General features: G+C 34.1%; 1 protein-coding gene across 1 annotated transcript; it reads right to left on the bottom strand.

Moving 5' to 3' along the window:
- Positions 1–1,410: 1,410 nt before the first annotated feature.
- LOC113767742 (proteasome subunit alpha type-2-like) lies at positions 1,411–10,736 on the bottom strand. Its single transcript, XM_027311922.1, has 12 exons — positions 10,498–10,736; positions 9,924–9,997; positions 9,721–9,797; positions 9,285–9,349; positions 8,561–8,607; positions 7,870–7,945; positions 7,123–7,190; positions 3,107–3,176; positions 2,871–2,956; positions 2,125–2,187; positions 1,823–1,888; positions 1,411–1,721 (listed from the first exon to the last, which is right to left on the bottom strand). Exons 2-12 carry the CDS (start codon positions 9,962–9,964, stop codon positions 1,673–1,675), a joined length of 708 nt encoding a protein of 235 aa, XP_027167723.1. The 5' UTR covers positions 9,965–9,997; positions 10,498–10,736; the 3' UTR covers positions 1,411–1,672.
- Between the last annotated feature and the right edge of the window lie 1,601 nt (positions 10,737–12,337).

Raw genomic sequence — 12,337 nt, 5'->3', positions numbered from 1 at the left:
CCTTAATGAGAGTTGAAATCATTGCCTTAACATTAACATGCTTTTGAGAGAATACTTTTCCGAGAAGACAAAGGGCTCCTTTTTGGACAATTCTCTCGTTGATCATACCATCAGCATCAGTAATTTCATTTTCCTCATCCGTAATCTTTAGATTCTCCCACAACTGCTCCAACTCTTCCGCAATTAGAAAATTCCAAAAGCTGAATATGACCAGGGAACTTAAGAAAAAGAACTGAAAAAAAAAAAAAGAAACAAGGACCACACAATGCCAAAAAAAAAGACAAATGTTAACACTCTTTCTAACACACTGACAGAAAACATTAAATACTAATATAAGAAAAGACCCAACAGAAATACTGGAAGAAAACATGGACAAAAGGATTGAGAAGAAAAATCATTATCCAAGAACAAAATCTAAAAGACTAAAGAACTCTCATAGTGGAGAGAAAAAACTCGCATGAGCAAGGAGTCAACCCACAAAGAAAACGGAACCCTCATGGGGAAAAGCTAATTTTCTCACTAGCATTTGTTTTGGAAGAGAGATTTTCTTTTGGATGTATAGATTTCTTAAAAAGTGTTATAAAACAACTATTCAAAACTTTTTCCATTCCAGTGTAAAATTTAAATTGTGTATCATGTTCCAATCAAAAGTCTATCACAATTGTCGTACAAATTCAACATTTTAATGTGTAAACTATGATCCACAATGCTAACAACTAGATTTGGGTGAAGAAAAAGGAAAATGATGATATAAAATTGTACCATACTTTTCTACATATTATCTAAATTCCCAATGGGGATTTCTTTTCTTTTTCTATTCCATTGTAATATTTAAGTTGTGTGTCATGCTCCAGTCAAAAGTGTCACAATTGCCATACAAATTCAACATTTTAACGTCGTTTTATAACACAATGCTAACAAATAGATTTAGATGAAGAAAAAGGAAAATGACAGATGTTAAGAATCACTCAGTACCACTGAACCCCTCAGTGCACTCAGGGAAAAAGAAAATATTGTTCTCGTTGAGAATTAAGAGTGGAACTCAAGACTTCCCGCGCACCAAACGGGTGCTCTAACCAAACCGATGGAGCTATGAGAGTATGCCAAAACAATATTTTGCACTATTCTAGATCTACAAAATGTACGTTTCCTTTGACCAACGGCTCCCGCATGGTGCATACGTTGGTGATTGTTCCTTAACCTAAATCACAGTTTTAAAGCAGCATCTACTACAGCATCCAATTTTCTCTGGGAGAGATGGGGAGGTTAAATGATGAAAACCCACTAACGGTTACAAATAGCTCACGCAGGATCAATCAACAGATAGCAGATCAAGTTGCATCCAATCACAATGGAAGGTACATGTTCGAACATCCAAAATAACCCATCCAGAAGACTGGAACATAAAAGTTAGCATCTCCAACGAAATAATTTTAAGACCAAATAAACAATGCAGTATGAGATAAAGAGAGTCAAGTGTACTGCAAGTATGCACAAGGTAAATGATGTATACATTTAGCACTTCCAACGTTTTAAGATGGTAGGTTTAGAATAAAACCACTGGGAAGAACGATCATGACCCAACTGGCACCAGATTTTCTACAACTCAATACGCTTTCTTTCTGATACAAATGTAAAAATCTCCAATCTCCTCGCTAGAATAAACTCTTATCTACTCTACTTCCTGCAGGTAATCATCAACTTCAGCTGGTGAAAGCACCCTGCAAGAAAATAAGCAGATTGAGATAACGAAAAAGTCAACTAACAATTATCATCCACCTAATTATGCGCATACTTGACATATAGAATATCAGTTACTTGCCTAAATTTTCTGTCATTGCCAATAATGCCAATCTCAATGTTTTTGCCAGAAATTTGTCCTTCAAACCTGAGAAGCACATGAAAGGTACGTGTATTTAGGACAACTGACAAATATAAGTGTTTAACCAAGGGAAAAAGATAATATAAGCTCAAACATGAGCAGAAAAGTGAAACAGTAATTTCACCCATAAGCCAACAGGAGGTCAAAACCTCAACATGCCTGCTCAAGCTTTCAAGACTTTCAAAAAATTAAATCAACAAATAACTATTACAAAGAATTTGAGGTCAAGTGTGGATACTTACCCCTCTTTGAGGGTCAAAATAGCAGTGTGAACAGCATCATCAAGTTCCATATCCTCTGTGTACCTGAAATAGTCATATTAATTCTTTCAACAGTATCGATGCAATAAACCATATAAAAGCACCTCAACAATCAAGGTTACTCAATGATCTTTAAGAGACTTAAGTCTGCCAAGTGGCAAACATAATCCAAAAAAGTAAAACACTTCTTAGTTTATTTTAGAATAGCATCTTGCCACTTGCAATAAGCAAAAGGTGAGAAATCAAAACTACTTCAGAAACAAGCAAAATTTACAATCATTTCACTTCTATATTTCATTAGAAAAACTGCACAGTTTGTTCTCAAAGAAAATGGAGTTAAAAAGTTGCCACTGCATCTGAAACATTTGTCAGAAAGATAAAGATGAGAAAATAATAGCACTTGAAAAGTTACTGAATTCCATAAACAAAATGGGTATTCCCAGTGACAGCCCACTTAATCAGGATTTTTTTCCCCCACTTAATCAGGATTAGAAGAACATTCAATATGTTGTCTCCAACAGAAGTAGTTTTAGAATGTAAAAAGAAATTTTACAACTCAAAACACATTTCCTCAGAAAAGAAAATGTGGATATAAGAAAGATACTGCATTAATAAAATATACAAAATCACAAAAAATAAAATCAGCAGACAGTTGTAAGTACCGAACTATCACTGTAAAATAAGCCATAAAATAGAAGTTTCTGAATTCAGAAATGATAACTACTCACCTCTTTTCAAGAAATGTTTTTGCATTAGACACATTCTTCCCCATAGCTGAAGCCTTCCAGGAGAAGTATGAACCTGATGGATCCACCTATGGAGCAAGAAGCAAAAGAGATATCAAGAATAATCAAAACTCCCATGGCACTTAGATAGGCAAACCAAAAATTTATGACAGCATATTTAAGCTAAGCCAAGCCACAAAATATCTAAGCACCAGGACTGGAGAAATTTGATGACATACTTGATACAGTTGTGGCCCCTTGTCATCATATCCAGCAACCAAGAGTGAAACACCAAATGGTCTTACACCACTACAAGAAAAGTAAGGAAAATAAGAATGATAAAAAATATGGTACTCATTTACAATTTACATCAAATGTACAAACGGGGCAAGTACAGAGAAAAGATTAGGACCATGGATTCAGCTCCCAAGAATCTCCGGAAAATCATGCTGGCAATTCAGCTTTATGTGCTCTATCCTAAAATTATGTTACTATTTCTACCAGGCAACAGTTGGAAAAAGGAAATGTTAATATTGCACATAAATGTCTACCCTGAGTAAGCTTATCTATGTTTAACAGAGGAATGCAGTAGGCCTTCTCTTTTTTCATTTTTACTTTAGCAATCCAATATACCAACTTCCACGGTTGACTAAATTGTGAAACTGACCGTAAGCAGTAGACAGGTCTTAGCAAAATGTTTCAGAGTCTTGGCAAAATGTTTCAGACATGAAAACAACTTAACTGTCCCCATGAACCCTGTGGTATGCAAGCAGAAATGAACTTTCAGGAAAAGAAGCCTTTTTAATAAATGTTTTTCATGCTCCACAGAGATCCACTTTTCAAGCATTATCAGCAACCTTTGTGGCAGAACAAAACTATATTTCCCCATTGAAAATTAAGAAACTTTGGCTGCCTTCATAAAAGTCAGGCTAAGATTTAACCATATAGACTATTCTAGTCCACCAGGACAGAGGCTTCATCCATAAACTGCTACATCTTAACATTAGAAACCGTGATATAGAAGTACTCACTCCATAAGTTGGCCCACTCTACAACGTTCAGAAATCAATACAAATCCTTTTCTAGGTGAAGCAAATTGCCAAAGAATATTTACACTTCAATTGTTGGACTTGTAATGACGGAAAATTTCTTTAAATAATGGTAAACAAATAAAATCATCCCTCAAATGGGGGATTTCTGCCCGTCTATGGTTGCTGCACACCAGCCAAGGAGATTCTTTTCTTTTTTTGAGCTACAGTGTTTCCGCACATAACTGTTGTAAAATTATTTCCAATTCACTAAAATTGCAAGATTTTAAAAAAAATTTAGGTCGTGCTGCGGCAATGGACTTAGGTTTCAAAGAAAAAGAATACTTGTATCTGTTGCCACACCAAAGCACCATTTTGGTGCGGCAACAGACTTAGGTTAAAAAAAAAGACTTGTATCTGTGAGATTTGGAGTTGGTGCGGACAGAATTAGTTAATAAAAAAAAATTGATGAAATATGATATGTTTACAATATAGGAAAATTCGACTACCCCTTTGAGTACCATACCCATGACTCTAATCTAATAAACTCTCGTCACAAAATTCAATAATTTAAACACCTAAAATTATTTAAGGGTTAATATATCTTTTTACATATGTAACAGTGAATTGATACTCTATCGATATGGAACCTTAAAGGTACTATAGAACTCCTCTATAATACATAATGTTTGAGGGATGGCAGTTGGTGTAAACACTTATTGTCATCTTGTAAACTTTCAATTTTACCCTTATAAAAATTAATTTTTACTATTGTCCGTCAATCAAAATTTTCAACATAAGTACTTGTAACCACCTATTGTAACTACCAAATTACTATAAAAATATAAACCAAAATTAGTTCATGAAACTTTAATTTAATTTTTTGTATGTAACAAATAGAATTTATACAAAATTGATTCACAGTAATTGTTCCACGGGAGTGAAACAATGCTTGTGCAACAAGAAGACCATGAATTTAATTAAACAAAAAAAAAAAGTCTGTTTAAAAAAAAATTGTAGACGTTTTGTCAGTTACCGCACATGCATTATGTGGCAACTGACACAGCCGGTTTAAAAAAAATGTCTATTTGACGCAAGCCGTTACTGCATCCAACGATTAGCTCTTGAGTTTTGCTTCTATATAAACCCCATCCCCCCTCAAGAATTAAACCACACCATATTCTCTCATTTAGCTCTCTCACTCTCATTCAGCAAGTTCACTCGTTTTTCTGTCCATTTTTTATTCCTCCAACGACACACAAGCTAAACTTTACTTTTCTCATCTCCCTATATTCCTTTATTTCTCACTCTCCTTTTCTTGCCTCCTTGTATTCTTGTATTTCTCACTCTCCTTTAAAGTTTTACTTGTGTGTTGTTGGAGGAATACAGGAAGAAGGGAAAAATGAGTGAACTTGCTGAATGACAATGAGAGAGTTGAAGAAGAGAATGAGAATTTTAAATTCATGCTATGTGTGGCAAAAGAGAATTTTTTAATTAAATTCATGGCCTTGTTGCCGCACAAGAAGATAGATATTATATATATATACATACGCATGCACACAAATATTTTAAACTTGCACAATTTTTTTTTAAAATAACTAATTACACTTTGGTCCTTAGTTGAAGGTAAAAAAAAAAGGAATTATCTCCACTACCGCACAATCCTTGTGTGGCAACATTAGATTCAAAATACAACCTCCAATCTTCCCATTTGGCAAATAAATTTTGTTTTTCCTATTAAACTAAGAATCTTGCTATGTAATGGCCTCTTGCCCTTATCCTTCGAGGTGGTTGAGCAGTCGCATCTCTAGTGCTTTATCAATACTCCTTTGTTGCACCCCAGAGAGTCACATGACATTGATCCCTCGAAGTGAACTATTTTTTCACCCCAATATAACTAAATTACCAATCCATGTTTCTATGACATTTTTCACTATTCACACAACTGTCATTGAGTTAGAAGTCAATAGAAAATATTCATTCACTTCATATGCTTTTCATTACATTCATGTAATTATATTAGTAGTTAATGCCATTTGTAATTTTAATCTCGTTATTTAAAACCCAAACATTATTCGATCACACTGCTCAATCCAATTAATAGCAATAATAGTAACCGAACATTGCTGCAATTTAATAAATATTTAAATATTTATTCTATTAATTAATAATACATTAAGGCAATTAAGGACAAATTAATGCAAATTATTTTTAATTAAGGTGTATAAATTTTGCTCGATCCCATAATCTTAAAAAAAATAATGTCATTCCCCTGAACCCTAAGCCCTAAACCCTAATAGCAATAATAGCAATTGAACATTGCGACAGTTTAATAAATACTTAAATATTTATTCTATTAATTAATAACACAAATTAAAGCAACTACGCACAAATTAATGGAATTTATATTTTTGAAAATTAATTTTTTAATTAAGGCATATAAATTTTGTTTGATCCTATAATCTAAACAAATTATGTTATTCTCCTAAACCCTAATGCAATAATAGCAACTGAACATTGCACCAATTTAATAAATATATATATATTTATTCTATTAATTAATAACACAAATTAAGGCAATTAAGCACAAATTAATGCAATTTATATTTTTGAAAATTTATTTTCTTAATTAAGGCATATAAATTTTGTTCAGTCCCAGAAATTTTCCCATATTGGATGCAACTAGCTCCAATGGCTAACAAAAAAATTCGTTTTTTCATCCTTTGTTAGAGTTGCCACACAGCCCATGTGCAGCAACTCTAGCACAATCTTTTTAAAGCTTGTGTTTGTTGCCGCACCAAAGACACCATTTTAAAAGATGCGTCTGTTCCCAAACCAAAGTGATGTGACAGCAGATACAAAGTTCTTAAAAAAAAAAATTAAGTCTGTTGCCGCACCAAAGTGGTGCAACAGACACCTAATTTTTTTTAAAAAAAAGTAAAACTTGCAATTTCAGTACCTGATTGGGCAAATTGAAAATAATTTTACAACGGTTGCCGCACATAGCTTGTGCAACAATACTGTAGTTTAAAAAAACAAAAAAGAATCTCCTTGGTTGCCGATGGACAACATAGGCAAAAAATCCCTCATTTGAGGGATGATTTTATTTTTTACCATTATTTAAAGAAATTTACCATAAAAACAGCAGTACTATTGTGAAATAACAACACAATAGTGCTAGAAATCACCAAGCATAACTGAGTCAGATAACAGTATAAACACGTTACCCGGACTGGGTAAATTCCTGCATGACCGTAGCAGTTTCCCGGACAAGTTGTGTAACAGGAATTGATTCCTGTCAACAAACAGCAAAAAGCAGGAAAGGTAAGCAGCAAACACTAACATTTCATTATCTTCAATGAAACACGAGATACCAGAAGCAATAAAGATGATTTACGGCATTCAGAACATGGAGACATCTCAGCAGCCTTGCTGCAACTGGAGTATAAGAACCAAACAAATGTGCTTTGACCAACAGATCAGTTTATTGATTACAAAAAATAAGACAAGGTAACTTTCAAGAATGCAACATCAAAGGCACTAACTAAAGAGATGCAACCTCCTTCCAAGGTAGAATTACCAATTTTATATATATAATACATCTTAATCAACCCTAATCTTCGCTTCTCCTGGAATAAAAATTTCATTTTTTTTGAATAAGTCTATGACTTATATAATACCATAATTAAATCAGTGCAACTAAAAAATAAAAAATCTACCTCCCATGGTTAAAAATGCAATCTCTAAGGAAAAGCTGTATAACATCATAATCCCACAATATAACTCAAAATGGCACCATCTCCTCTGGAGAAGCAAAGAGCAAATCAGTTATGCTAAAAATTCCATTTACCGAGGGTTCAATCCTGAACTTCTAAACATTAACATTATACCATTCCACCTAATCATAATAAGTCACAGTTTCAGCAAAAAGATAGAGGAAAGTCTGAATATTGATGCAAAGGCACGTCATTTACTTTATACAGTCGATGATATTGCTCAGCTTGCTTCCTACTTTTGCGCACCAGGACTCGGAAATCAGGGCCCATGCCACTGCGGATATTAGAGAATGTGAACTGTCATTAAAGAGACAAGAACATGTGCAGAAGCGCAGGTGCAAAAACTAAAAGAGGGAGAGAAGCTAGTGCAAAAAACATGAAATTCTTCAAGTAAGTAACCCATCGACTTTTCAAAAGAGTATAGGACAAGCTGACAAGACTATCTACTCAATATAGTTTCTTCAAGTAGTCAATTACCCACCTACATCTTGATAAGAGCATATCCAAAACTCAAATACCAACTCACCAAAATTCATTTCTCTTGTGGCTGGAGTCATGACACAGCTTCATTTAGATCAAATAAAGAGGTCAATGCTAAAGGGACTAAATAATAGCAATGGTAAACCTAGAGCACTCCAAAAGGCATATGTGAGACACCTTATCCCCTATAAGCAGCTATTTTCAAGTATGCCACCCTACTATTGTGTTTTGCAGTGGAGTAACTAGCAGTCTAGCTAAAAGCTACTCACAAGATATGAGCGTAGTACAGGTAAAAATGTTGACCAAGTCAAAAGGAATCTGGACCTGATCTATGCAACCAAAAGAGTCTAACAGAGTAACCTCAAAAGAATGAAATGCCGCATCCCACAAACATAAATAAAATATATACCTGTATACAACTCCAATATTTGTAGTCAAACTCTGGATCTTTTGTACCTGAAGCAACCAAATCCAAAAATTGGATCAGAGGTTGTTCTGTGAAGAAGCAATCTGGAATTTAGAAAATACAAAGAATTCGAATTCCAACTTTTAAAAAAAATTCAAGTAGAAAGTCTGAAACAAAAAACAACTTGAAAAGAATATAAATAAAGCTGAAAAATAAAAATGAAAAGGCTCAAGACAATAACAGAAATAGTTCAGTGAAATACATTTGGAATAAGGGGAAACATTGCTTTGATATGAGGAAATGAGACATGTACATATGACAAGGATAATAAAAAAAAACCCATGTTCATGTGATATGAGTACAATAGTTCCTGCAGAATGGATACGTATGGGTGTCAAAATCAAATAACCACACATGACCATACAAGCAAATAGCAAGACATAGCTTTCTCCACAAAAAACAAAATCCAGCAAACCTTGTCGCCTATACAAATGCAATGTCACATTCCTGGGCTAAAGTAAATAACCATTTCACAAATAAATCATAAAATTGCACATGCATTGAATAGTGGACTTTATTTCTGGTAAAATTTTATGATTTAAATATATCAAAATTAATAGTTATAGATGCTATGACCATGCAGTCCATGATTTCCTCCAAAAAGGATTATAAAGAGGAAAAAAAAAGTAAAATTCAGGACAACCTAAGAGATACTCTTAAAACTTACAGATGTCTCGTCGACCAGGATGGATGGTAATTTTTTCTCGGTTGCAATAACAACACCATTAGCAGCTGCCATCACCAGTATAGATGTGTGAGAGGATTGCAATATGAAAATAATTCAAAAGAACAATAAACAAAAAGATTGCTACTGATATTTTCTCTAAAACTGTAAAGACCAAAACTACATAAGTTGATCTCATGAAGGTCATTGCTCTCTAAGCCTTGTATGTAAAAAGTTTTCCTTGTGCGAGTAATTGTACTTATGAACTGAGAACCGTATCAGAAACTTAGGTGACTAAATGGTGCAGTGATTAACTATGTATTAAGAACTGATTAAGACAAATAAGTGTACAAAATCTGTAAAACTATGTATCACAGGTTGAACCCCAACCATCACGGATGAATGATACTAAAAAGCACATTATAAAGTCCTGAATTACCTTTAATCCCCAGCGATGTTTGACCAGACCCAACTGCAGTTAAGGCATGTTCAATCTGAACAAGCTTCCCAGAAGGGCTGTTAAAAAAATTAAAATCTCTGTAAGGAAACTTGCATACGAAAAAGCCAAACATGCATCAACAAATAGTATGAGCTTAGATAGGAACGTTAATTTTTCCAGAAAAGGGCAAGCAAAATGCGTACCTGAAAGTGGTGAGAGAAAAGGAGTACTGACTATCACCCATTTGAATCTAAATGGATTTTTCAAGAAAAAAATCCTGCAAAAAATGACCAATAAATGCAAAAAAAAGGTCATTCTTCTAATCTACTTCAGTAAAGATGTCAAAATTTACTCCTTTGAACAGAAAGTTTTAACTTGCCCCCAACCAACTTATTTTCATCCTCATTACAAAACTATGAAGGACAAGAGGCCAAAAAAAGGAAAAAAAAATCCTTCTCTTGTACTGTCTTGCTTGGTTACTACCAGAACCATGATTCAAAGGCTCGGCCGAGTCCGACTCGTCACCGGAATTTCAGCCTCCGGTCCGCGACCAGTCCGCCATATCACAGAGGCAGTAGACCCGGTAGAAACTCGTTCAGACTCGGAAAATTCGGGCTGAGTCGACTCCGGGACTCAAAAGAGTGGCCGAGTCAGCCGAGTCTAGCGAGTCAACCCGCATAGACTCATCAGATATCCATGAACGGAGGCTTTCATCATGATTTTCAGAGACTTTAAGGGTATAAACAAAGACTTTAAACCCAAAAAAAAAAAACTTACCCGTATCCAATTTATGAGAAATTGCACAGAAAGACAGAAATACAGCAAGTGGGTGGCAGAGATTCAAGAGAAGGAGAAGGAAAAATTAAAAGGGCGAAGAAGACGAGGAGGCTTTCAATATCAAATGCACGGCGGGCGGTGGTGAGACTTGGGGAGGAAAGGGAGGAAAGAAGAATGAGAGGCAAACTCAAGCGAGGAGAAGGCTACAGTTAGTCACAGTACGGTCAAAAAGAGGAAGAAATAATTTCGGAAACCTCCCCTAACGTTTCTAACACTATTATTTGGCACTTTTAAATTTTGAAAAATCTCATTTACCTTCTTTATTTCGGGTATTTTTTTGTAACTTTTACAACTCACCTCAAAATATAAATTATTAAAATAGATTTTAACCTACTATGTATATATACACTGACAATTATTATTTTATTCTAAATGATTATGTCCTCTTATATTTATACTCATTTTGAAAGAAAGAGGTGAACTTTTAAATGTCATAATACATTAATTTTTTTTGTTAATTTTTATAAATTTGGTTGATATTGTTCTTTAATTGAAATTTAAAAGTTGATAGGGGGGTTGAAATTCCCACTTTTAATAGTTTTTTATGTCATTAGTTTTGATAAGAAATATTAAGATACTTAAGATTATAAATAATTTACAATACTTGTAAAAATAACTTGAAGTATTTTGTAATAATGAAAATAACTTTTTGTACTAACTGAAAACATCACAAAAAGTATATATATAATTTTGAGCATTTTTATTTTTCTAGTTTTCAAGCCATGGAACTGGACAAAAAAAACTAAAAAATTTAGAAAAAACAAATTATTTATCAAACTCCTTAAATTAAGTCAATCAACTTTATAGTAAACAAAATAACCGCCTATTTGATTGGGGGGAATCACCACTATGGAATGAGTTTTTAAGTTGTCAAATCCCTAACATAATGTTCGATTGGTACCTATAGGTATAGTATAGATCTATCACTATGTAAAACCTAAAAGTGGACAAACACCATTCGGGACCAAATTGGGCACTTTTGCTCCCATTCCCAAATTTTAAGTATATTTAAAAAAAGAAACTCGATGTTTAGCGGCTAATTGATTAGAATATTGGTATAAAAAAGAAAAGTCAGACACTTACGAATCTAACAGAGGGGGTATATAAAACTATGGGTATCAGCCCGGCACCTGACAGCTTTTTAAGTTGTCAAATCCCTAACATAATGTTCGATTGGTACCTATAGCTATAGATCTATCACTATGTAAAACCTAAAAGTGGACAAACACCATTCGGGACCAAATTGGGCACTTTTGCTCCCATTCCCAAATTTTAAGTGTATAAAAAAAAAAAGAAACTCGATGTTTAGCGGCTAATTGATTAAAATATTGGTATAAAAAAGAAAAGTCAGACACTTACGGATCTGACAGAGGGGTGTATAAAACTATGGGTGTCAGCCCGGCACCTGACAGCTTTTTAAAAAAAAAAGAATGAGACACAGCCCAGCACCCATGGGGCTTTTTAAAAAAAAAAATTTGGGTGTACAGCCCGGCACCTGACAAGAATTCTTTTAAAAAAGATGTCAGGTGCCTGGCTGACACAGTCCAGTACCTAACCCAATTATTGCTAAAAACCTGACAGAGCTACAGAATTTTCGAGCTGTCAATTAATAAGTCTGCCAATAAGTGTGCGAGCTAAGAATTCTTAGCTAGTGGAATCTCAGTTTAGCATCCCGTGGCTAGCTACAGACAAAAAAAAAAAAAAAAACTGCAATCACGTGACTAAAGTAAAATTGCTTCAGCATCCGTGAACAAATGTCTTTCGGACTGTCTATATAAAC

This window comes from Coffea eugenioides, chromosome 4 (assembly GCF_003713205.1).
Source record: "Coffea eugenioides isolate CCC68of chromosome 4, Ceug_1.0, whole genome shotgun sequence".
Lineage (NCBI taxonomy): Eukaryota > Viridiplantae > Streptophyta > Magnoliopsida > Gentianales > Rubiaceae > Coffea > Coffea eugenioides.
This window is presented reverse-complemented; position numbering and strand designations above follow the sequence as displayed.